This window comes from Alosa alosa, chromosome 1 (assembly GCF_017589495.1).
Source record: "Alosa alosa isolate M-15738 ecotype Scorff River chromosome 1, AALO_Geno_1.1, whole genome shotgun sequence".
NCBI lineage: Eukaryota > Metazoa > Chordata > Actinopteri > Clupeiformes > Clupeidae > Alosa > Alosa alosa.
Genome location: NC_063189.1, coordinates 25,302,778 through 25,326,018, shown reverse-complemented (window position 1 = coordinate 25,326,018; position 23,241 = coordinate 25,302,778). Strand labels below are relative to the sequence as shown.

Sequence of the window (23,241 nt, the reverse complement as noted above, 5' to 3'; positions counted from 1 at the left end):
ATAAAACCAGAGACAAATTCACGGCCATTTCGCATTTATTCAGACAATAGAATATCTCTCATCACACCTGCAGCCTATATTTTTCGCAGTCAAGGCTTACCACAAAGCCTTTTGCATACAAGTTATTAAGCAGTAGGCCGATTTCCTCTCTTAGCATACCTCACAACATAGGAAAAAATAACATGCCACATCAATAGGAAAATATTTGAGTCTCTTTCAAAAAAAATCTTCAGCTTATTAACTAAAATAATGTAGCACTCTGAGACTGAGTCTTTGGATGTCTGCCTGTAAACATGCACATATAATGCTTGCTATTTAACATTCTTGTCTTTCATTGTCCATTGGGATGGGCTTGGTGCTGGGTCCTCATTTGCTCTTCTCATCCAGTCCGCTCTCGGCCCTCAAAGCCTGGCTGTTGGCAGAGATAAAGTTGATCCAGTGCTGGAGATCCTCTGGGACTTCTGGACATTCCACCTGAAAAAACACACATACGCCATCAGAATCAGAAAGAATCATGCTGTTGTTGTGCTTGTATCTCAAAATGCACGGAGTTAGGTAAAAAGAGCAGACAGCAAGTAATCTGCATAAATGTGCTGTCTTGCCTACTGAATTTTTACTCTTTTCTATTATATTCTGTGATAGCTCTCAGTTTACAGGAGCATTCAGGAAATACATTCAGTTCTTTCACTGGACCCCTCCACCTCCTCACCTTTCTCTTGCAGAGGAACTGGAGGATCTTGTCTGGGCTGCAGCCGACGATGTTCTGCTTGCAGTACATGACAGCGGACACGCGGGCATCCTTCCCCGAGACGAAGCGCTGCTCCAGAAAGAAGGCCTTCTCGTCCCAGGTGACAATGCGGCTGCGGAGACGAAAGGCCTCTCCCACGCACAGGGCCCGTCGGAGGCGTATGGTGGTCGCCCCGACGACCAGGCTGCCCCCGAGGGATCGGAGGGCCTTGAAGACACCGTTGCGCATGTACAGCGAGAGCCGGGCAAAGTCACACTCCCGCAGGTAGCGTGCGTTGTTCATGTGGCACAGGTCCATGTCGTGAGGCAGCACTCGTCCACTCATGGTCTGCTCGCCCAGCACATCCCACACTGGAGGCTGGAACCAGGCGCGGATTAGCACCACAGCTGCTCTCAGGTAATACCACACATCCAGGCTGGAGAAGAGAACCAGCAGTACCACCAGAGCCCACAGCAATGGGTCCTCCCTACAAAAGCAAACAATCAGTTATTGAGAGGGGGGGGGGATAGATTTGAGAATAGAGAGGCTTCTTCTAATTTTGCTTACATGTCAATCTTTCAAATTCAAATAACTTTATTTTTCCATTCGGAACTTCATGTGTGAAAAGTGTCAGTGCATACATAAATAAACATACAAATAAAATATACAACAAAAAAAGATATTCAAATATTCATAAGTCTGATGGATGCTGGCACAAAGCTTCACATGGTTTTCTTAGTCCTGGAGGTGAGAGATCTGTACCTCTGAAGGAATGAGACAGTTTTGGCATTGTAGTGAGTAAGTGTAGTCCAAGGCTATTTGAGTTCCTTTTAATCCTTTAATGTAGTCCTTCTGTTGAAAATACTAATAAGTGATTCCTGCTCGAGTCCAATTTCCAATATTTTACTGCTCATTGTTTTTGTTTAATGGGTTGCGATGAATATTGGATAGTGCACCAAACCAGGCTGATGTATTAAAAGTGACAAGGGATTCAATGAAACATCTGTAAAAAATCTACACTATATGGACAAAAATATTGCTGTTGGTCTTACAGGAATTTCAATGACATCCCATTCTAAAGACATGGGCATTAGGGTGGTTCACAAAATTAATTTTCACCAAATTTTGCCAGATCGCGTTTTTGTCTTGTTCCAATTGGCATTGTAAGCATTTGTACCAAAAATGGAGTCAATTGCTGCATATTTAGGGGTGGCACACTTTTTCACAATATTGACACACACACAATACATGATGTATTGGTATCCGGATAAAACCATTGCAGATTCTGCATTGAAGAGCATTGGATGACATTTGTGGTATCTGTCAGAAGAACTCGTCGCCCTGGCATTTTTTGATGCTCAGCTCACCACCAGTGGTGGTGGTTAGTGAGGTCCCCCCTTCCCTGTGTAGCGCTTTGAGTGTTGAGAAAAGCGCTAAATAAATGTAACCTGTTGTTGTCGTTGTTGTGTTGATGTTGAAGAAAAAGAGACAATGCTGATAAATCTTGAAAGATGCTCAAAAACTTGATGCCAAGTCTTTCTTCCACAAGAGCAGTACAGCTACCATCTCTGGCCTCGTCACTCGCTGCTCAATCCACTTCTTTGAGGTTCTTACTGAAGGCCAAATGGATGGCAGAAGTAACCCTGATGATGTGAGGTCCATTCTCACAGATGAGAATCTGCGTCAAATAGTTAATTCCTTGAAGGTCATCAACGACAGCGCAGAGAGAGGCATTGCCCTTATTAAACGCTGTCAACAATCTGTGCGAAACGCAGACCAAAAGCAATTTTTGCTCTGTGTTGTGCTCTGTTCTAAAGTTTTACTCATTTAGTATAAGTACAGGGAGAAATTATTAATGACCATACTTATCTTTTATTTTGTTCATGTTTCTGGTTCTTGCAAAAGTTAAGCATTCTTAGGTTGAGCAATTGTGAAAAAGTGTGCCACCCTTTACTGGCGTCCTATTAGCTCAATTTTTGGTACAGATGTTCAAAATGTCAATAGGAACCAGGCAAAATGTGATCTGGCAAAATTTGGAAAACGTATTACTTACTCATACCATTATATTGTAAACCACCCTAATGGGAATTCATATTGAATTGGTCCCCCCTTTGCAGGTAGAACATTTGGAAAGGCTTTCCACAAGATTTTGGAGGGTCTGTGGGAATTTTGCCCATTCATATAGAAAAGCATTTGTGAGGCCTGCCATGTTGGACAAAAAGGCCTGGCTTTCCAGTAAATAAATTAAACTTTGTTCTGTCTACAACCTGAAGTAAAGGCTGATTTCTGACCTCATCATTGCATAAATCACATAATTTACAATGCAAGCAGCAGCAGCAGCAGCATCCCTGATTGACAATCTCTAAAGCCTGTTCATAGTACCAGGAGGCATGCTGCACCTATAGGAGTGGGATCTTCTCCCTGGGAGAGTGAATGATGATGTAACCCAGTGCTGGTGTAACCCAGTTCCCTCTGCCTGGTTATTTGCATAGTAATGTATTCTCTGCCTCCTCAGGTGGATTAGTTGCACTTGAAAGGGAAATAACGAGTTCGTTGAGAAGCAGTAATTAATCAGAAGCACTGCGCTGAAGCTCTGGGGAGCGGAGATGAGAACTCAAGCTCATGGACTGCAGAGTGGGGCATCCTCAGATCTCTTCCCTATAGTTTCAGGGTGTGGAATACTCCTCAGTGTGTCATGTCTTGTGTTGCAGATACACAGCTGTTATTTACAAATTCAGAAAATGGCTGATGTTGAAATAGCCTACTATGGTATTTTCACAGCTCCATGTAGGCTTATAACAGGTTTGGTGGGTTGGTATGGAATTAGCTTAACCCAGGTGAAATAACCCCCACATGGTCCACATGATGAATTCATTTTATAGATACAGGGGGGAAACTTTAAAACGTTACACATTACACAATAAAACGTTAAGTGTCATCTGTGCATTCATTATTATAAGTGTACAAGCGAACAATTTTACACCATTTCGAGCTCTTTTCTTATAGGCTGTACCATTTCTAAGGGTGTCAGCCAGCAGCAGCAGCACTCAACGGCTAACACTATAACCAAAACTTGGACTGAAATGGGAGCGAAGAAAGTAGCCTATTTGTAACTAACAAAGTCGACATGTCTAAAAACTGGTGGCAAGAGTTGTCCAGGTTATGCTCTTCGTGAAAAACGTGGGATACTCACATTATGTTCGCGGAGTTGCTTCAATCCCTCTCACTCAAGTTACTCTGTGTCAGCTGCTGCATTCGACATATCAAGCGACGAACATTTTGAGTTCACATTCCTGTGACGTGCCGTCAAGTAAAATGCACGCACTTACTGCCCATTGGTTCCCTCACTAAAGTGAACGAACCGGTCTTTTTAAAAACGGCTGTCAAGTGATTGTGATACCCTACCAACCGGTTTTGGCGAAATGATCATGAAACTAGCAGCTTGTGTCAATAGGGACAACGAAACTGAGCATTTTGACAAAACGCTGGTGAAATGTAAGGACATGTTGGCATAGCCTGTAGGTTCCCTAGGTTCACAAAAAGACAAAGTAGCCTACTTTGACATTTTTTACATTAACTGTATGCAAACATGCACATCTAGACATAATTACTGCTAGTTAAATGACAAAAACGCAGTTTTGGTACTTCTAAGCATTAGCAACAACTTTAACTCTGTGTTTTCTACTGAAAACAGTGGACCTCAGATGTAAGCAAGAATTTTCAGAAATTGTTCAGGTCAAAATAAGAAAATCCAATAATGCTCTCCAAATCTGACTTTGTCTGTTCCCTGAATCTCCTCTTTGGACATTTTCTGAGAGAAGCACTCTCAGGAATGGAATCCATCAGAAAAAAAGACATAAACTCATGATTAAAAAAAAAAATACTGAATTCATACAAATAATGGGATATGAGCTTGAACCAATGGTTGAACCCTTGGCAAACTGATACACACATACTGTAGCCTAAAATAGACTGATTATATTTTGACCACAGCAGTCTCTTTTCTCTCTCTCTCTCTCTAGCTCTTTATCTCTCCCAGCTCTCCAGTGATATGGATTGTGTGTGACTGACACCGTTGGCTGGCTGATGATATATGAGTACATACTCCTCCAGACATTTGTGCGACAGCTCTGTCCTCACACACCCTGCCCCTGAACCATTGACGTGTCTCAGTTCAGTCTTCCTCTGTAGGCCTACATCCATGCCTCCAAACTGTAACAAAACCCACAGAAGAGCATTGCCAACTCATCACATTGGTTTTGCAGGGAAACCAGCACCTACAGTTAAGAGAGTTTTCTACTGTATGTTTTTCTGTCCCCTTTCCTGTCCCTTCTGTAAGAGATGGTCTTACACTGATATACTAGTAACAAATCATGTTTGCTGATATACTAGTAACAAATCATTGTCCTGTCTGATCTGAGAGCATTCTGAGAGATTAAACAAAATATTTTCCGCATGAGGGCGACTTTTGGAAGACTTATTGAGGGACAAATACAATGGGATCTAATCTGGCTTTAGAAACATAATGATAGTATAATCCATCTGACACACCACACTAGGCCTCTAAACAACCCATGATCATTGTAAAAGTAAACAACATTTCACAAATAAGGGACAGGAACTGGTTGGTGAGTTTTTGTTGTTGTTTTATCATGTAAAATTATATCCTAGATGCAAACTCCTATACCTATTAACTATCTATTTGTCTGTCTAATCTAGTATTGGCTTATTTTGCCAAATCCACTGAAAACAACAACCGATAATGAATCCTGGACACAAACAAGGCACAAATTAGACAAATCCGATTACATGTGACTGCAGTTTAAAACTCATTAGAGCTGCTGCAAGAGATCGTAGCAGCTCTTGGTCATTTACTCCCAGCGTTCCCACCATAGCAAGCCAGCTAGTTTTCCTCAGTGGAATGCAAAATTATTTACACACAAGGATGTTAATTTTTGGAGTTTCCTCATTGGTCAGTACTAAAAGAACCATGATATAGATTACAGCTCTAAGGTTCCACTGTTAGTGCAGAGCGAGTGTTTGGGTGGGATGGTGTGGGCAAAAACATAAAAGCTAGGCCAAAATAAAAACCACATCTGCACTTCAAGTGTTCACCATCCACAAGCTGTTCACACACAGAGATATGTGGACAGTATGTGACGCTAATTAAAATCGCTGAAATCCCCAGAAACTGATAGCCCCCTTTTAGATGAATTTTGCCCAGTAGTTACACTTATAGTAGGTAGCCATTATACTCTCAGCCCAACTCGAGACCATCACTTGCAAAGGGACATTAATGTCTTCCTGTTTGGCTTACTGTGACATTCTATGAGCGGGAGGTGCATTGTTATCCCTGACAAACCCAATGACTTACAGTGCTGTCCAATTTCAAAGAACAAAAGCAGAGCAGAGGAGGAATGATATGCCAGTGAAGCCGCAAATGGACTGAATGTGACATTAAACACAAATCAATTGGCGATTTCAATGCATAAATTACAGCCCAGCAGGGAGGAGGCCTGCAGAGTAGCGGAGAGAGATTAACGTATAGGGATTTGCAGTAGCAACGATGGATGGATGGAGTCCTTGCTCCCAGACACATGGTGGCCCATCCCTCTGTTTCTCTGTTTCTGTGTGATGTTATTCTGCCTCCCTTTTTCTCTGCCCTCTTTCTTTCTCTCTCTCTCTCTCTCACACACGGTTGGGTATCTGGGGGTTGTGTAGTACGTGATGTGATGTTTTGCATCTGTGTTATTGTATGTTGTGTGTTACTGGCTGTTCGCCAAAGTGAGAGTTTGCGGGCGGCTAGGAATCTGGGGGTTGTATTGTATGTGATTTGCTATCTGTGTTATTGTATTTGTGTAAGTTGTGACTGGCTGTCCATATAAGTGAGAGTCTGCGGGCGGTTGGTTGTCTGGGGGTTGTGTTACGTGACTTGCTGTTTGTGATGTTCCTTTGTATGTTGTGGTTGTCCTGATGTGCATGATTAGGGTATGAACACTAACATTATGTTTTGTTTTGTTCTAACTTCATGTTTTGTTGGTCTCTATGTGTATAGAGAGGTGTATGCACACGTATACTACACTTTTTAGAATACTTTTAGATTACAATATGTTTTTAGAAAGGTCTGACCAGGGACTGGGGTTGCAAATTAGCCAACTGACTAGAAACCTTTTATGTAACACATTTACAGACATTGTTATGGCATTGACTGTGATAGCTATGTATGTAATAATGTGCACTGCATTGTCCCTGACAAATAAACTAATAAATAAATTTAAAAACACACACACAAATATATGCACATGCAAATAAACACACACATGCATGTACATGCACGCACACACGCACGCACGCACACACACACACACACACACACACACACCGCAATCAGGGTCTGAGATGAGAGACAGAGGGAAGAGCGGTTGTGGATCATACTAATGGGAAAGTATTGATTGTGGAGACCATTGCATCTGTGAGAGTGATGAACATATTCAGAAATAACTCTGGAAAGGACATTCATTCATGGACCCTTTCATTTGTAAGTTTGTTTAGTGTGTGTGTGTGTGTGTGTGTGTGTGTGTGTGTGTGTCTATGTGCCTGCATTGCACACACAGTTGCAAGTATATGTCTGTGAGCACATGTACAAAGATGAGTGGGTGTGTGCAGATCTGTATGTCTGTGAGTGCGGCTTGGTGTGTGAAGTAGTGGGCTGTGACATTGTCAAGGTGAATTTAAGACAGAGAAAGTGGAAGCGAGAGAACACCTGAAACATCACACCAACACTCGTGTCATCACCGTTGAAGCAGAACCTTTTATCTCAGATGGGCCCAAGTAAATGGGCTATTTTATTTCAGCAATTATGTATCAACACTATAAATCAACCTCAGTGATTAAATATGTATGCATGTTAAAATCTATGTGTTTTGATATCGGCTAATGGAATAAGGATTTTGATTCATATCAGTAATTAAATCAAAGATGTGATATTCAAAAGGTAACATTTATTTGCATTAATATACAATAACACCTGTAAAGGATGTCATTTTAAATCTAATTTTGGTTCCACATAAGCATTTTGAACAAACCAAGGAACTATAATGTAGTATTTATGGATGAGGGAAATGGTATTACTTACACACACACACACATAAACACACACACACACATACACACACACACACACACATGTACACACATGCGCGCACACACACACACCACACACACTCAGAGAGAGAGAGAGAGAGAGAGGAACAAACAGCAGGGATTTAAAACACCCGTGCTTATGTAGGTTTATGGCACATATACACTTATGATAACAGTGTCCCACAGAGATCAGTTAAATCCGTTTAGAACCCGTGACATCTGTCTGTCTGTAAAGGCCAGGGATGTGGGATTGATGTGTGCCAATCAACATGTGGTGTGTGTGTGTGTGTGTGTGTGTGTGTTGTGTGTGTGTGTGTGCGTGTGTGTGTGTCTGTGTGTGCATGCATGTGTGTATGTGTATATGTATATGTGTGTGTTTGTGTGTGTGTCCAGAGGGTTTAATACTCTTTGTGCCACAATCCTGGCAGAGACTAGGTCCCTTTTAAAATCTAGTGAGATTACTGAAATAACAAAAATAAACATCTGTCAGACACATGCCATTTTGATTTGAATTGCACATGTTTTTGCTTTGTGTTGTCTAGCTTGATATCTTTAACCCTATCATGTTTTGCTCCTCCTAAACAACTTCACTTTTATGACAAATAGACTCTCCTTTCAGCCCTAGACCCACACACACACACACACACACACACACACACACACACACACACACACACACACATTTGGAATAGAGAGGTCCATACAGTTGATCCCCACGCACGACCCCCTTTCTTCCCAGACATTTGTCTCAGTTTGGCCCTGATGTTCATTACACTGATCTGGGTCGACAAGCAGCAACACAGCCCTGGAGCTCTGAAGGCCTTCATTTCAAATGCACGCATGCACTTTGAGAGTACAATCACACACATACACACACATGCATGCATGCACAGATGACAGGACTGTTCTAGCTCAAACACGCGCTTATGCTGTGTATTCTCACACACACACACACACACACACACAAAGGCTTTAAACCACTGTACGCTGTCATTCAAGGAAATATCAGCATATACGTCCATACAAAGCTAACATTTTCATTACCCTGTATTATCTCTGGAAGTTATGATGGGTGCAGCTGCACGCGCACACACGCACACGCACGCGCATGCACGCACGCACACACGCACACACACACACAAAATAAAAAATACACACGCACACACACACACAGAGACATTCATTCATACTCAAAACCATTCATTTGGATTAAATATGCAGTACAGTACGCACCCATATACACTGTCACTCACAAATACAAAGATGTGGCAGCACACACACACACACACACACACATTAATTCAAAAATGGGTCAGCCAGTCTTACCATAGCCTTTATCTCAATCCACTATTCTCAGAAAGGTCAATGTGACCCAAATCTAAACAATGGGCCTGCCATGGAGAGAAATCAAAGGGATAAAGTACACATGGTCAGTGACAATCAGGTTATCACTCTGGACACTGCTACACTGCATGATGTTGGCATCTTATCATCATGGAGACACATTTTGTTTATCCTCTCTTTCCCTGTGGTGGAGTTTTTGCTGGTGTGTTTTGATTGTGTAAGTGTGGTTGTTTTCATTATGTCCATGACAGTACAAGTAAAGTACAAAGTCAATAAACATGCATGTTGTTTTCTATTGTCTTTTCTTCATTTAATTTTATTTGGATTTGTCTTGTGATTTCATCAATGCACTTTTGATTAATTGTATTGATTGCTTATTATATTATACTTTATTAGTGCTCGTTTGTCATATAGTGTGCGCTGTACAAATGCATAGGTTGTTGTGATATTGAAGCCTACAGTATGCCCCTACATGAGGTAAAACTATGACACAAACAATTGGAACACAACATTTTTTGTTGATCAAGAGGAAAATCGTAATAATAGGATTAAGAACTGGTTTTAGTCTTGACAAATTCGCTGTCATACGGCCTTTGAGATAGTGAGTGTGCGTGGGAGAACTGTATCAATGACTTTCAGGATCAGGGAATTATTACTCATTTGTCAAGTTATCTAATACAGCATATTTATCACAAACAGACCTTGAACAATTCATATTATATTCTACTAGCTCCCTGAAAACGTAATTCTTGCTGCCGGAACAGAACCTTTTTGTCTTGGCTACTCTGGCAGAAATCGCTCTCCTTGGTGCTGAAAGTGCGATGTCAGCTGGCAGCACCTCACATACTTGCTTATCCGCACCGCGTCAAACAAACACCATCGTTGGCACTGGTGTTGTTTTATGAAACAACGATCTGTACTCCTGGTCAAAAGCCTGTCTATTACTTTAAAAGTTTAGATATTCGTTACATTTGCATGTACATGCCGTAAAACTGAGCACGTATCGCGGTTATATAGAGCAATAATGGGTTTGCATACGGTCTTAGTATAGGACAGAACATTGAACGGAAACAATAGCTTACGTGTTGGAAGTTCGCCAGCATGTAAGAATCTCCAGTGATTGGGGCTGGCGTGTTGATGCGAGGCTTACGTTACCAATCAGAGTGAACAATGGCTTTGGCTGAAAGAAGGGGTGAGCGATAAAGAAAGAGCGAGAGAGGGAGAGAGATATTGAATTTGGTTTCGTATGAATAGGTAAGAAGTGCGTTGCCTTGCCAGGGCACAAGGGACAGAGCGATGATAATGAATCCAAAGGTTTAAAGGTAGTGAGGCGCACACAATCGGATCGGATGTGGCCACCAAGCACGGATGAGATTCTATGCCGCCAAAGAGGATGGAGGCGTGGAACGGTGGCCTTTAGGGCTAGGACAGAAGTGAAATGTCGCGGTGCTTCTGGAGCGGACCAGAATTACAGATCGCACTTTTAGCGCTCCTGTTGTGCCTACGAACAATTATACTCACGGAGATTTATTGAATCCTCGGGTGACTCAAGATCAAGTGTGCAACATCGAATCTGCAGAGACTGCACTGTCCATTTGCGTTGTGTCAGGTAGGTTACGTTTTCTTTTGTTTTTTTTACTAGGCTAGGTCCTCGTTTGACTGGGATAGCATAGTAGCTACGCGTTCCAATATACTTGACTGGTTTTACACGTTTGAATACAATGATGCAGTTTGTCGTTGTCCTTTCTCCTTTTCGTCTTAATGCACTTCAGCACATGCTTCACAGGCTCACGGTGCATCCTTAAGTATGTACGTTTTGTTCTAGTGCTAGTAGCAGCGTAAATTCGCACGGCCAAATGAGGCTTTTTATATTGCTCGGATCTCAACTTCACAAAATTGTGATTGTGTTATGGCGTATCAATCTTCAGACCAATGACATTTGGCTGTAGGCTACCACAGCATGTCGTCTCTTTTAGCGGTGCGGTGCGGGCAGCAGTTGCGATACACATAAAATGAAAGTGTAGCTGATTATGGCACTCTGGTTTGTAACTGTTTTTTTTTTTTCTTGAAAATCAGGTCAGCTTGGACATTAGTGTTTCATCTCTCTCTCTCTCTCTCTATCTCTTTCTCTCTCCTTTTCTCTATCCGTCTTTATGTCTTTGTGTATGGGTGCTCGCGCGTATGTGTGTGTGTGTGGTGGGAGGGAGGGAGGGAAGGGCGGGGGGGTTGAGGATCATGTTGACAGTTTGCTTTGTACATAGCTGCCTGCTCTCCCGTGTAAGGACTGAGTGACAAGCATTTAGCCTCAGCAGCATCTTTCCAGTTAACCAACAGATGAAGACCCTCACTGGTTGCTCGCGCAAGCCCACGCCTTTTGGCATTCGGGGCATTTTCTGTGAATTTTCAGTCACACGCCCTAGCTCAACCCTAAGTCACGAATAACAATAACAGAAGGGAAGATAAGAACAACAAACACAAGTTAAAATATATGTTACAATAAACATGGGACAGGGGAAAAGACTAACACAACCGATTTGTAGCACAGATATTTAAGTCTAGCTTGTGTTTTTGGAATGTGTCTGTGCATTACTAGTGTAGGCCTACATTGAATGTAAATATGACTATTCTGCCATGTCACTTTAATGCAATGTGTCTGTGCATTACTAGTGTGGGCCTACATTGAATGTAAATAAGATCATTCCTCAGATTTTAGACAAATATAGTCAAAATGCTGTATGCAGTGATCACATTTGCATTTACATTATTTGCAGTGCTGAATGAGAATATCAACCATGAAAACAAATGCATACTGCATTAGTATGAAAACTCTATAAAATCTCCAGGAGACAAATTAATGCTAATAGTCTTCTATCCTAAACCTCACTGGCCTGGTATTACCAGACCCAAATTCAGAGGCCCTCTTCTTTTCTCTCAGTAGCACAAGGAGGCCAGGCCCCTGCTGCATGAATGACCATTCATTTTACCACACACACACACACACACACACATTGATCGCTAGTAAGCCGTGCCAGACCAGCGCTGAGCTGAGTCCAGTGCCCTCAGGAAGCGGCCTTTCCAGGCCGTCACAGCCGGGGAAAACGTGCCGCGCATAGCAGACTGCATGGATCAATGTGAGGCAGCCAGGCCAACTCCGGCCCCGCTGTGAATCCATGTCCCATTGGCTCTGGGTGCTGATGATGTCACAGTCCAGTGCCCATATCTCTCTCTCTCTCTCTCTCTCTCTCTCTCTCTCTCTCTCTCTGTGTGTGTGTGTGTGTGTGTGTGTAAAATGGTTGTGCTTGTAATTTACAGAAAATAAACTGTGTGTGTTAAAGCCATGGGTGGTGGGTGGCAGACAGAGTGAGAGATGGGGGGGGAGATAGAACATATGTGTCTGTGGGCGTGTGTAAGGTAGAGGGTGGAGGGCCAATGTACTCTCAGTGTGCCACACTAAGGCATGAGAGAATGGAGCGTAAATCAAGAGTAGGCGGGAGAGAACGAGGCTTGGCCATGGAGAGGCATACAAAGAGCTGGCATAACAGGCCTTGTGCTTGTCTGTATGAAATCAGAATGGATATGAGGAGAGGTTTTCTCTCTCTCTCTCTCTCTCTATCTGTGTGTGCGTATGTGTGAGTGAGTGAGTGAGTGAATGAATGAGTGAGTGAGTGAGTGTATGAGAGAGAGTGTGTGGCCTTGACTAACAGAATATGTTTTGTGTTTTTGAAATAGTGTGTGTGTGGCTTTGAATAACAGAATGTGTAATACGCATGTGTAATAAAAGCAGTGTGTGTGTGTGTGTGTGTGAGAGAGAGAGAGAAAGAGAGAGAGATAGGGAGGTTATATTCACAGAGAATGGGAGAACTTGTATAGAATGTCATAGAAACAGTGGACAATAGCATCTCTTTTGTGCTCCAAGTGAATGTGAAACTGTCACTGTGTGTGTGTGTGTGTGTGTGTGTGTGTGTGTATGTGTGTGTGTATGTGTGTGTGTATATGTGTCTGTTTGTGTGAGAGAGAGAGAGTTAGTGTAGTGAGCACATCTACAAGTCGCTCAATGATGAATTATATGATTAATGGCTCTTATCATACATGTGGCTGCTTTGAGGCAGCTCGTGCTGCAACTAATTGAGTTCACATCCAATGTCACATCAGTCCAGTCAGCTAGTCTGCTCTCTGCATGAGCCACTCACACACTCCGTCTGCTTGAGCCGCGCTCACACACTTAAACCACTCTGTGTGTCCTCATGCAGCCTCAATCAATGGGCGCGAGCCACCGTCGACAAGGCAGTGATGGAAAAACAAGGCGATCGATTGGAAACAGACCGCATGGCGTCCACCGAAGCTAATTCCATCCATGTCCGATGGACACAGCACCTGCAGGTGTGTGCTGTGGCCGTCGGATCCGCATCGCTCTTGGGCACAGATGCGGCGAAGTGGACCTGCTACAGGTCACAGTATTGATCCGTGGCCAGCTGTGGTCAGCGGTGGATGTGGCGGTGGCGGTGACATGTCGGTGGAGGACTGGGCGTGCGTGGCTCTCTCTTCTCCAGGGTCCAGAGAAATGCAGGGGAGAAGGCCTCTGCTAATTGGTGTTTGTAAGCACAGGCGACTCCGGTTTCTCTCCTCTGTGTCCTCTAATTAGCAGATGATGAGAGGGAAGCATAGAGAGAGAGAGAGAGAGAGATAGAGAGATTTGCAGGATGGGAATGCATATATCCCATATTATTCATGCAAAAACACACCAATGGACCATGATTCAATCAGATTTATCACAAACACACACACACAGAGAGAGAGAGAGAGAGAGAGAGAGAGAGACTCCTACATGACACTACAGTTATGCAAACATTAAAATATTGACATGCATATGCATAATAGACATGCATGCATTTACACACCTATACCCGACCTGCGCATGCACACACACACACACACACACACACACACACACACACACACACACACACACACACACACACACACACACACACTGCCTGCTGAGGTGTAGAGGATTGTCTCATTAAAATGCAAGAGCCACTGAACTTAATTTACGCCCAAACAGTTCCCATCACAGTGGTTGTCTTTAGATATAGCTTGGTGGGAAGAGGAAGCAAGAGAAAGAGTGAGTTACAGAATGGACAAAAAGTACAATGAGAGCGGCAAGAAGGAGAGATTATTACCCTTGGGTGTCTCACACTGCTTCAGTAATAGCTTTAGGATATATTTCCATCTCTCTCTCTCTCTCTCTTTCTCTCTCTCTCTCTGCATTTCCCTCTCTCTCAATATGTACACTCATTCACTCTCTCTTTGCTCTTTTTCTCCATACTGAGCTGTCTACCGTGGCTGCAGGCCCGACTACTTTCTTCTAGCGTTTCCATGACAACATGTGAGGCATGGCCTAACTTGACCACAGGGCACATATTGAGCATCATTCACTCTCTATCACACCCCCAACCACCCCCCCCCCCCCCCCCACCCCTGCAAGTGTGCTTTCTTTTTATTTCCTCTCTCTGTATGTCATCACCTTCCTCTTCCTTTTGCACAAACCCTTATTTACCCAAATCGCAAAGACAGCTACAAAATGTGACTGTCATAGTCTGAGTCATATGAATCATGTGCAGCGTTAAGAGACACAAGAGCAATCAGGGCATCATAAAAGGGTAAAAACTGGCAACTCTGACGTCTCCAGGTGCTTTTGGCAAAAGCCTTGGCAGACAGCTTAGCAAAAATATTACTGGCTATACGTCTTTCAGCAGGCAATTTCATTCTGCCGCGGATCTTCCTTGGATGTCGTTTGATGGGATTTCAGAATAAGTAATATACTAAAAGGATTTTCCATGTGAGCCATGGCCCAGTGCATGATTTTTTTTTCTCTGTCAATAAACTAGTTCTGGCAGGTAGTGTCACTGTAGTCAGGAGCTATTTAGTTGAGGAACAGAGAAGAATATATGAAATAAAATGAAAATGCATAAGAGCCAGATATGATGTGATGTTTTTTTATGGAGCTGTTTCATCTCCCAAATGCCATATTTTAAGATTAGGTGATAAACTGTTAAGCTTGTGCATTACTCTAACCTGTCCATGATGACTCAGATCAGCCAGTTTACTGAGATTAAAGGGTTTTACAGAAAGAGAGCGAGAGAGAGAAAAAGAGAGACAGATAGGGAGAGGGAGAGAGAGAGTGTGTGTGTTTGTGTCAGTCAGCCTCACACCACTAATGTCAAATTTACGCCTTAGCGAACAGCTTCACAACACCCGACAAAATGGAACCAGACAGGAAGTAAGTGAGTGTCTTCTGGAGACGGGCGCCTCCCTCGGCCTATGGGGACTCTTGGCTCTCAGTGAAAAGGACGCCGCTGCATACTAAATTCTAATTAGTCTGTAGCCTTCAGGGGACAGTTAGCATTCTTTCAGGAAGCCTTTCCATGGTAGGGAAAACATCAGAGCGGGAGAGATGGGGAGTGGGAGAAAGAAAGAGAGATTGAGAGTGAAAGAGAAAGACAGAGAGAGAGAGGGAGAGAGAGAGAGGTGGGAAAGTCTTTAACCAGTGCCTCCATGCAAGCTCATTTCATGGCTCTTTATTTCAATTACACGACAGGGATTGGGTTTCTATCGCTGACCCGCATCATCAGTACAGCTGTCCAGGCTGATCAATGAATTTCTCTTTAAGGGTAGATTTTTATGGAGGTTGTGCCGTTTGCCTTTGTTTGTTTGCCTGTTTATTTCTTTCTTTGTGTGTGTGGCATGCTTGCCACGGTGCAATTGATTTTGAGGCTGGATGATTTAGTCTTATGCCACATAGGGTTGAAGAGTTTCTTCTATGGTGGTACTCAAGCAAACTCTCTTCCTCTTTCTCTCTGAATTACACACAGATACACACAGACACACTCGTACCACACACACACACACTTTACTTACACAGACACTCACCCTCATGCATGCACTGAAACACACATTCCTACATGACACACACACAGTCGCACATGCACACTTAGACATACACACAATATTCCTCTTGTCACCCCGCTGCACAGTGATTCATTCCTCCAGTTTCTCTGTCAGGGAGGATGTTTACACTCTCCAACTGCTTCAACTGTCTGTAGCATTTTGTCAAACGATGTACGCAACAGAGATTCAAATGCCAGAGGAGGAAGAGAGAAAAAAACATACCACTTTCAACGAGACCAACAGCTGAGCAGATACTGCCTTTAAATGAATAACCCATCACCCTCAACACAACCCCACCATAACACACACACACCATGTTCTCCAACTCCTGACATTTCCCAGGCTTTTCACGTAGCATGGGGGGAAAGGCAAGGTGAAAACCAAACCTCATTCAAAATTCATCCAACCTTTCTGTGGTACCTCTTTGAGGTCTCTGCCACACAAAAACATTTTTCCCCCTTTTTTAAATACTTTTTTCTCCCCTTGCGAGGGCCAGTGGAGGCAGTATATCTCTGAGAGAAATGTGTTGGCGCTTCGCAGATGATTCTCATCTTCCCTTCTGTTATTTTCCATGCCTTAAGCTGATAGAATGGCTTATGTAGGTCACGTTTCGCTAATCTACTTGCTCTATCCTCACAAATACACACTAAATTAAGCATTGAGCATGAAATATTCAAATCATGTTCGCGTCTCATTACTCAGTAACGCATTGAAGAGATGAGAACTCTGGTGCCTCTGATGTGATTTAATTGATTTTGTCTTCAAAGTATTTGTCCACACCTGTCTTGCTGCTTGTGTTTGGAGTTCACATGTCAGATTAATTGCAGTCATTTTATGTATTTACTCAATACAAAATGATGTTGTGCATGGCCGTCTCTCCAGTGTTGTTTACCTCTGTGTGTCTAGAATAAGAAAAACTACCGCCAGTAAAGAGAATTGTCAGAAGTCGTGAACTGAATGTGAATTTTCCTCAAAAGCGTCAAATTTGCAGGATAATAGGCAGCATGTTTTTCTCTCCTTCTCTTTTGCTTTCACCCTGCACTTAGCACCCACACACACTGTGTCTCTTAACTCAGTCTCTCTATCCCTCACTTTCACATGCAGGGTTCGTTTTTGGAAGTTTTAATGGAAAAGCTTACACAAATCCTTACGAATATATTATCAGCCCCATTAAAAATCCAAATCTGCCTGTCACCCTGTTTACCATGGGGGTGTGTGTGTGTGTGTGTGTGTGTGTGTGTGTGTGTGATTGTGGGTGTGTGATTGGGGCGTCAACTGTTGGGAAAACATAAAAAACAGCTGTTTTGATCTTACTATCACAACAACATCAGATGGTGTGTCCTCTGGAGGCTCATTGAAGCCACGTGGAGAAGAACAGGGCTTCAGAACAAGGCAAGGGTTCGTTAAGCCAGCATATCGTGGCCGAGTCCTTTTCTGTGCTGCACGACTGGAGAGACTGAGAGAAGGAACAGCCGTGAGGCACTTGTCTCCAGATATGTCTTTAATTATTAGAAGCCCAGCAGAAAGAATGGAGGCTCCCACTTGAAACACAGTTCTGGATGGTGTAATAGGACTTTCTGTGTGTGTGTGTGTATGTGTGTGTGTGTGCGCGCATGTGTCCTGTTCTTTTTTGACTTATGCCATTACTCATCAGTAAAGGCTGCCTACCCGCTCTCTCTTGCTTTCAACTATGATATTTAATTTTCCAACTCACTTAAGCGTATTGCATGCATGCATGCTCTTTCTCTGTTCTTCTCTCTCTCTATGCTTTACCTTTCTCTCTCTCTCTCATTGTCTCTCCCTGTCTTACACTCTTCTCCTGCCTATGTCATTCGAATATCTCTCTCTCTTTCTCTACTCGTTTACCTGTCTCCCATTTTCTAAAGTACATGTGTTTGTTTGTGTCTGTTGTGTATGTCCCCAGGGTCTGCTCATCTGAGATGGCCACTCGGAGGCTCTCCACTGCCCCCACTGGCATGGCACCCCTCCCAGCGCTCCCATCGCTCTTCCTCCTCCGCCTGCTCCTCTTCCTCCCCCGCTGCTGCCGGTGCTCTCCCTGGGCTGCCCCGGTGGCTGCCGCTGCTACAGCCTGACGGTGGAGTGTGGCTCCGTCGGCCTGAAGGACATACCGCAGGGCATCCCCCCCTCCACGCAGGTCAGTGGTATTGCCAGTCATACCCTTCATAGCCAGTCAACTGCCGGCCTGTCATCATGCTATCCAATCAGACGAATGGGGCATATGATTTGTTTTCTGAATGAGCTACTGTAGAAAAAGATTTCTAGGCCCTGTCCTGCTTTATTTTGATGGAACATTTGTCTGTCCACTAACTGATAGATAACAGTGACGCATAGGCTAGATTTAGCGGTCAGTGTTTGTCTAGTAGTCTTGTGGCTTCTGTTTACCATAAACGCAGGCTTTGAAGTAAAAGGATTCATGTAATTGTCATGTAAAGGGCTCCATTCACGCAGCTAATCATCTCATAAAATATAAAAAGAGCCAGCTGCATTGACTTGCCAATAGCTCTTCTCCGTCAAATGTGTGTCATGAGATTAATTCAGTGCCACATTTCATACACTGCCTGCAAATGAATCCCGCCCGTATTACACTAATGACAATCAAACAGCTGGAGGGAGCGATTGCAATGCGACAGCCTGCGCGGCTCTCCCTATACAACAAGAGAAAGAACTGGGAAAGTTTGCCAGCCCTGGCAAAGGATATTGATAATTTGCAGGAACAGTGTAGTGGTGTTGTGTCGAGCTCACTATAGGGTAGCGTACATACTGACGTGGGTCACTAGTGTCTTGCTGCATTCTTTGAATATTCATGAGAGAATGAGCGAGCTGCATACATTGTGCCGTTAACCTGCGCGACCTCCATCACGCACATTTCACATGCTCAACGTCCGCTCGGCCAACTCTTGATTACTCTCCTAAGAGCTGCAGAGAACCCACCGGCAATTAAGTTGTTTCTACACGGTGTAGGCTAATTGATACCGGGCGGGTTGGGCTACTGATTTACCCACAAACTGATAAAAACGCCTCATCAGTTCCAGCCCCAAACAAGGACCACATTGCATTGCTCATGCTCCAGCGCTGGCTCGATTGATCTGTTTATGCTGCTTAGTCTTGTCTCTGTCGGCCCTGAAGCAGCGAGAGCAGTTCGTGCCTGATATCTGGTGGTGAGGTTTATTTATCGATTCCTTCTTTTTGTGGACTGATGATGCTGGGCCTCAATATTTCTTTTTTTGGTAATGCGTGGGCTCAACATTTGATTCACTGCGTTATGCGTATTTGGTCTCGGTGGACTGTTGTCTAGATGATCCGCAGAAAACAGAGAAGTGGATTTACCTTGTCTGACAGTGCAGTGGCAGGAATCAAATTTTGGGGGACGATTTTTTCTGTTTCATGTTAACAACTTATGAGACTTTCTGACATCAGTTTGCAATTGCAATAGTTTTTCTATCCTCATAAAAATGACATGAAGTTATATTTTATTCAATAGTGCTTCCCAAAGTGACTAGGCCAAGGTTTTTATTTTTTATCTGTTTTTCAGTCTGTGTAAGCCTACACATTGGAACCCTTGTCTCCATTTTCTCCACAGCTCTCTCTATCATTTATGTGCTGGTAGACCTGTAAGATCAAGTTGGTAATTCACTAGTTCTCAAGGTCTCCAAAAGAAGTTTTAGATTAGCAGTCCTTTTCAGCTGTACAGAGAGTCAGAGAGAGAGAGAGAGAGAATGTGTGATAGAGTAGACCTCGATACAGGTGCAGTTTGTGTGGGTGTGAAAATGCACCTTGAATGTAATATTTCCAGTCGCTAAAAAACGTTTGTCTAACCAGTTGTCACATTTTCAAAACTCTAAACACAATTAGCACAGCATCGGTCTTTTGTGGCCATACCAATCACACATTTCATGTCGTTTTCAAACAATATGCAGTCAGTGAACACATTTTCACAATGCTTACATTTTCTTACAGTAACAGACAAGCTATACCTCCCAACAAAACTATGGATTGTTTTTGTAGTATTTACGAATGTTAAAGTAACACACAACAACCCACAATAGCAAACACAAAATTCCAAACCTTAGATACACTATCAAAACCTCTGCTTCAGCTACCAAATGGTTTTATCTCAGGTGCATCGCCTTGGATAATATCAGATGTGATGTTGATGAAAACATGTGGCCTAACTCTGAAGATCGCAGAGATTAGATACAGTAATTTTGTGCTTTTTTTACTGTACCTCCTGTAGTAAACAGTAAAGGGAAAAAAAACTGATTTGCTTTTTACTGGAATACTTTTGAATGTGAACATTACATGTAGACATACAGTTTCCAACCAAGAAATTTAGTGTAAAAACTGTGGATAGAGCATGATTTGCATGCAAATACCTGTAAAACTGACACATAAAAGTCTATGCACTTTTCTGTAATGTCAACAATAGCCAGTATTTTGAAACCTGGTGTACTTTGATTGACTGTACCTTGTGAAGTGAAAACAAGTGTTATTCTTTGACAGAATAATTTCATTTTGAGTCAGATTTCTAGTGTTTTGGTAAAGTTAGTGTGTGCAGAGAAATGTATGTTCTGTTTTGAAATGAGTTAGTATATATTTAACAAAATGTGTCTTTGAGAAGAAAATTATCCATTTGGCCAATTGTGTTTTGTAGGTGTGAGTCTGTGTTAAGAGTTTAGAAAAAGTATCTGAAGTATGGGTAAGCGCTTGTTAGCGATTGAAAAAAACTGTAAACACTGGCTTCCTATGTGGCATGCTTTCCAACACTTTCAGCATCTCTTTCTCTCTGTGTCTCACTCTCTGTGCATCTGTCTATCTATTATATCTGTTTTTCTCTCTCCTCAGACCATCTTTCTGCAGGACAACACGGTGGGGCAGATCCGGCTGCAGGACCTAGCTGGCCTGGTGGAGCTACACTACCTTTACCTGCAGAACAACAGCATCTCTGCGCTGGAGCCCGGCGCCTTCCAAAACCAAGGCCAACTGCTGGAGCTGGCCCTCAATGGCAACCGCATCCACTTGATCAACGCTGACGTGTTCCGTGGCCTGGACCACCTGCGCATCCTCTACCTGGCCGGCAACCAGATCACACGTCTGCAGGACTACACTTTCCGTGGCCTACAGGTAGCTTATGATTAAATTAAAGGGATAAAGTGATGAGATCTGAACTCCATCACATAAAGTGGTGAGATCTGAACTCCATCACGCTGTAGGGGTGGTGTTGTTAATGTGGAGGAAAGCTTCTATGCAACACAGCATTTACTGTATGTGTTGAGAATCAGGGCCCTACAGTTGAGCTTTGTATGTAATATCACTGTAATTGTACATGGGAAAGTGTGAAAAATGCATGTATGTAATGACTGGTGGACTAATAAATTATCCTCTCCATAAGTCAGTGACGGATTGTATGGAATAGATAAACTGTGAGTTCTTTATTCATGTATTCTAGGGTGTCAGAGTCAAATAGCAATTATAGCATTTGTGAGAAATAGCTTAAGTTGTCTGGATGGAATAAAAGAACACATTCCTCCTTTATTTGTGATTGGACCCAGGTGGGCTATAGACATCTGTATTCTGTTCACTATGTGTAATTCCGGATTTGCATGTACCTCAGTGATGATCCACTTTGCATAATTAGATGTAAATGCAGCCCCATCATAGTACTGATGGTGGTGCTGATGTTGTTTCCATGGTTACCCCTCCGTCTGTGTGCAGCGTCTGCAGGAGCTGCACCTGCAGGAGAACAGCGTGGAGATGCTGGGGGAGCAGGCGCTGGTGGGCCTGTCCTCTCTGGCCCTGCTGGACCTGAGCAGAAACAACCTGCGCACGCTCGGACCGGCAACCCTCAGACCACTGGTCAGCCTGCAGGTGCTGCGGGTCACAGGTGAGTCAGACAGTGTGAGAGCAAGGGGGGAGAGATGGAAAGATGAAATGAGATAAGAGGCATAGAAAAAAGAAGATAGGTGTATATGGACAAGTGATGCACTCTAGGACTAGTTTCATGTAGCATTTAGGGAGTCAGTCAGACTACAGAGGCTACAAGTTACGAGAAAGAGAGAGAGAGAGAGAGAGATAGAGTGAGAGAACAAGGTAATTGGCAGATCAAGAAACATGGGGGTAGGTACGGTATAGCAAACTAAGGAAGGACAGTAATCAAATCAGAATGATTAGGGTAACTAAAGGTTGTTTTATGAGGAATGCAAATGCTCTTCTCTGCCCTGCCATTAAAGCTAATTGAATCAGGCTGAATCAAATTGATTTGACTAAAAATTGGAATGAAACTTAACTGAATCTTAAGGAATCAGAGTTAAGTGAATTGATAAAGTGGGTCCTAATATGAAAATTAGACAGTTTTGTGTGTGTGTGTGTGTGTGTGTGTGTGTGTGTGTGTGTGTGTGTGTGTGTGTGTGTGTGTGTGTGTGTAAAGTTGGCCACAGAGGAGCTAAAGGTTAGCCTGTTAGCCAGGTTAGCCGAACTTATCCCCGCACACAACATTTGGCCAAAACGTTGGCCAAAGTGGATATGTGGGAAAACTCACTTTCATCAAGGGAAAACAGCGTGTTTGCATTGTGACATGTTGTCCCCTCGTTTGTTTGAAATCTCTGATTAGCCACCTGTTTGCTCGAGGGGTTTGCAACACACCCTTCCTCAGTTGTTTATAGCATGTTTGTAGCATCAGTGTGAACGGAATTATTTTTTAAAATGAAGGAGGGGAAATATCCATTTTTCCGAATAGCCTACCCTTGTACGTATTTCGCTGTCTTAGATTTCGCTATCGGGTGTTGTACAAGATATTGACAGTGCAATAACTTTTTAAACAGACCAGAAAACATTGTTAAGGCATTTGTGGAGAAGAAGGATGGTTCAGGTGGTTTCCCTACAGCTCACGTAAGCTCTTTTGTTGTTGTTAGGTCTATCCAATTGAGTGCAGAGGCACCCCCCCACCCGTATCGGTTGAAATACGCCCCATAATTATGTCCAAATGGACCAGTATCAGACTCATATCCTGACTAGAATTTTGAGTATGACAACGTCAGGCTAGCTACAGACAGAGACAAAGT

General features: G+C 43.1%; 2 protein-coding genes across 2 annotated transcripts in view; one reads left to right on the top strand and one right to left on the bottom strand.

Annotated features, from left to right (window-relative positions):
- Nucleotides 1-17: 17 nt before the first annotated feature.
- LOC125302189 (protein THEM6-like) lies at nucleotides 18-4,016 on the bottom strand. The gene is made up of 3 exons (XM_048255269.1): nucleotides 3,921-4,016; nucleotides 710-1,214; nucleotides 18-474 (listed from the first exon to the last, which is right to left on the bottom strand). Coding segments are annotated over exons 1-3 (615 nt in total). The 5' UTR covers nucleotides 3,923-4,016; the 3' UTR covers nucleotides 18-366.
- Nucleotides 4,017-13,575: 9,559 nt separating this feature from the next.
- lrrc24 (leucine rich repeat containing 24) overlaps nucleotides 13,576-23,241 on the top strand; it is an 11,890-nt gene continuing 2,224 nt past the window's right edge. Inside the window, exons 1-4 of the mRNA XM_048247813.1 lie at nucleotides 13,576-13,723; nucleotides 18,103-18,317; nucleotides 21,026-21,304; nucleotides 21,896-22,064. Coding sequence (XP_048103770.1) covers nucleotides 13,576-13,723; nucleotides 18,103-18,317; nucleotides 21,026-21,304; nucleotides 21,896-22,064 — 811 coding nt within the window. The remainder of the gene's footprint in view (nucleotides 13,724-18,102; nucleotides 18,318-21,025; nucleotides 21,305-21,895; nucleotides 22,065-23,241) is intronic.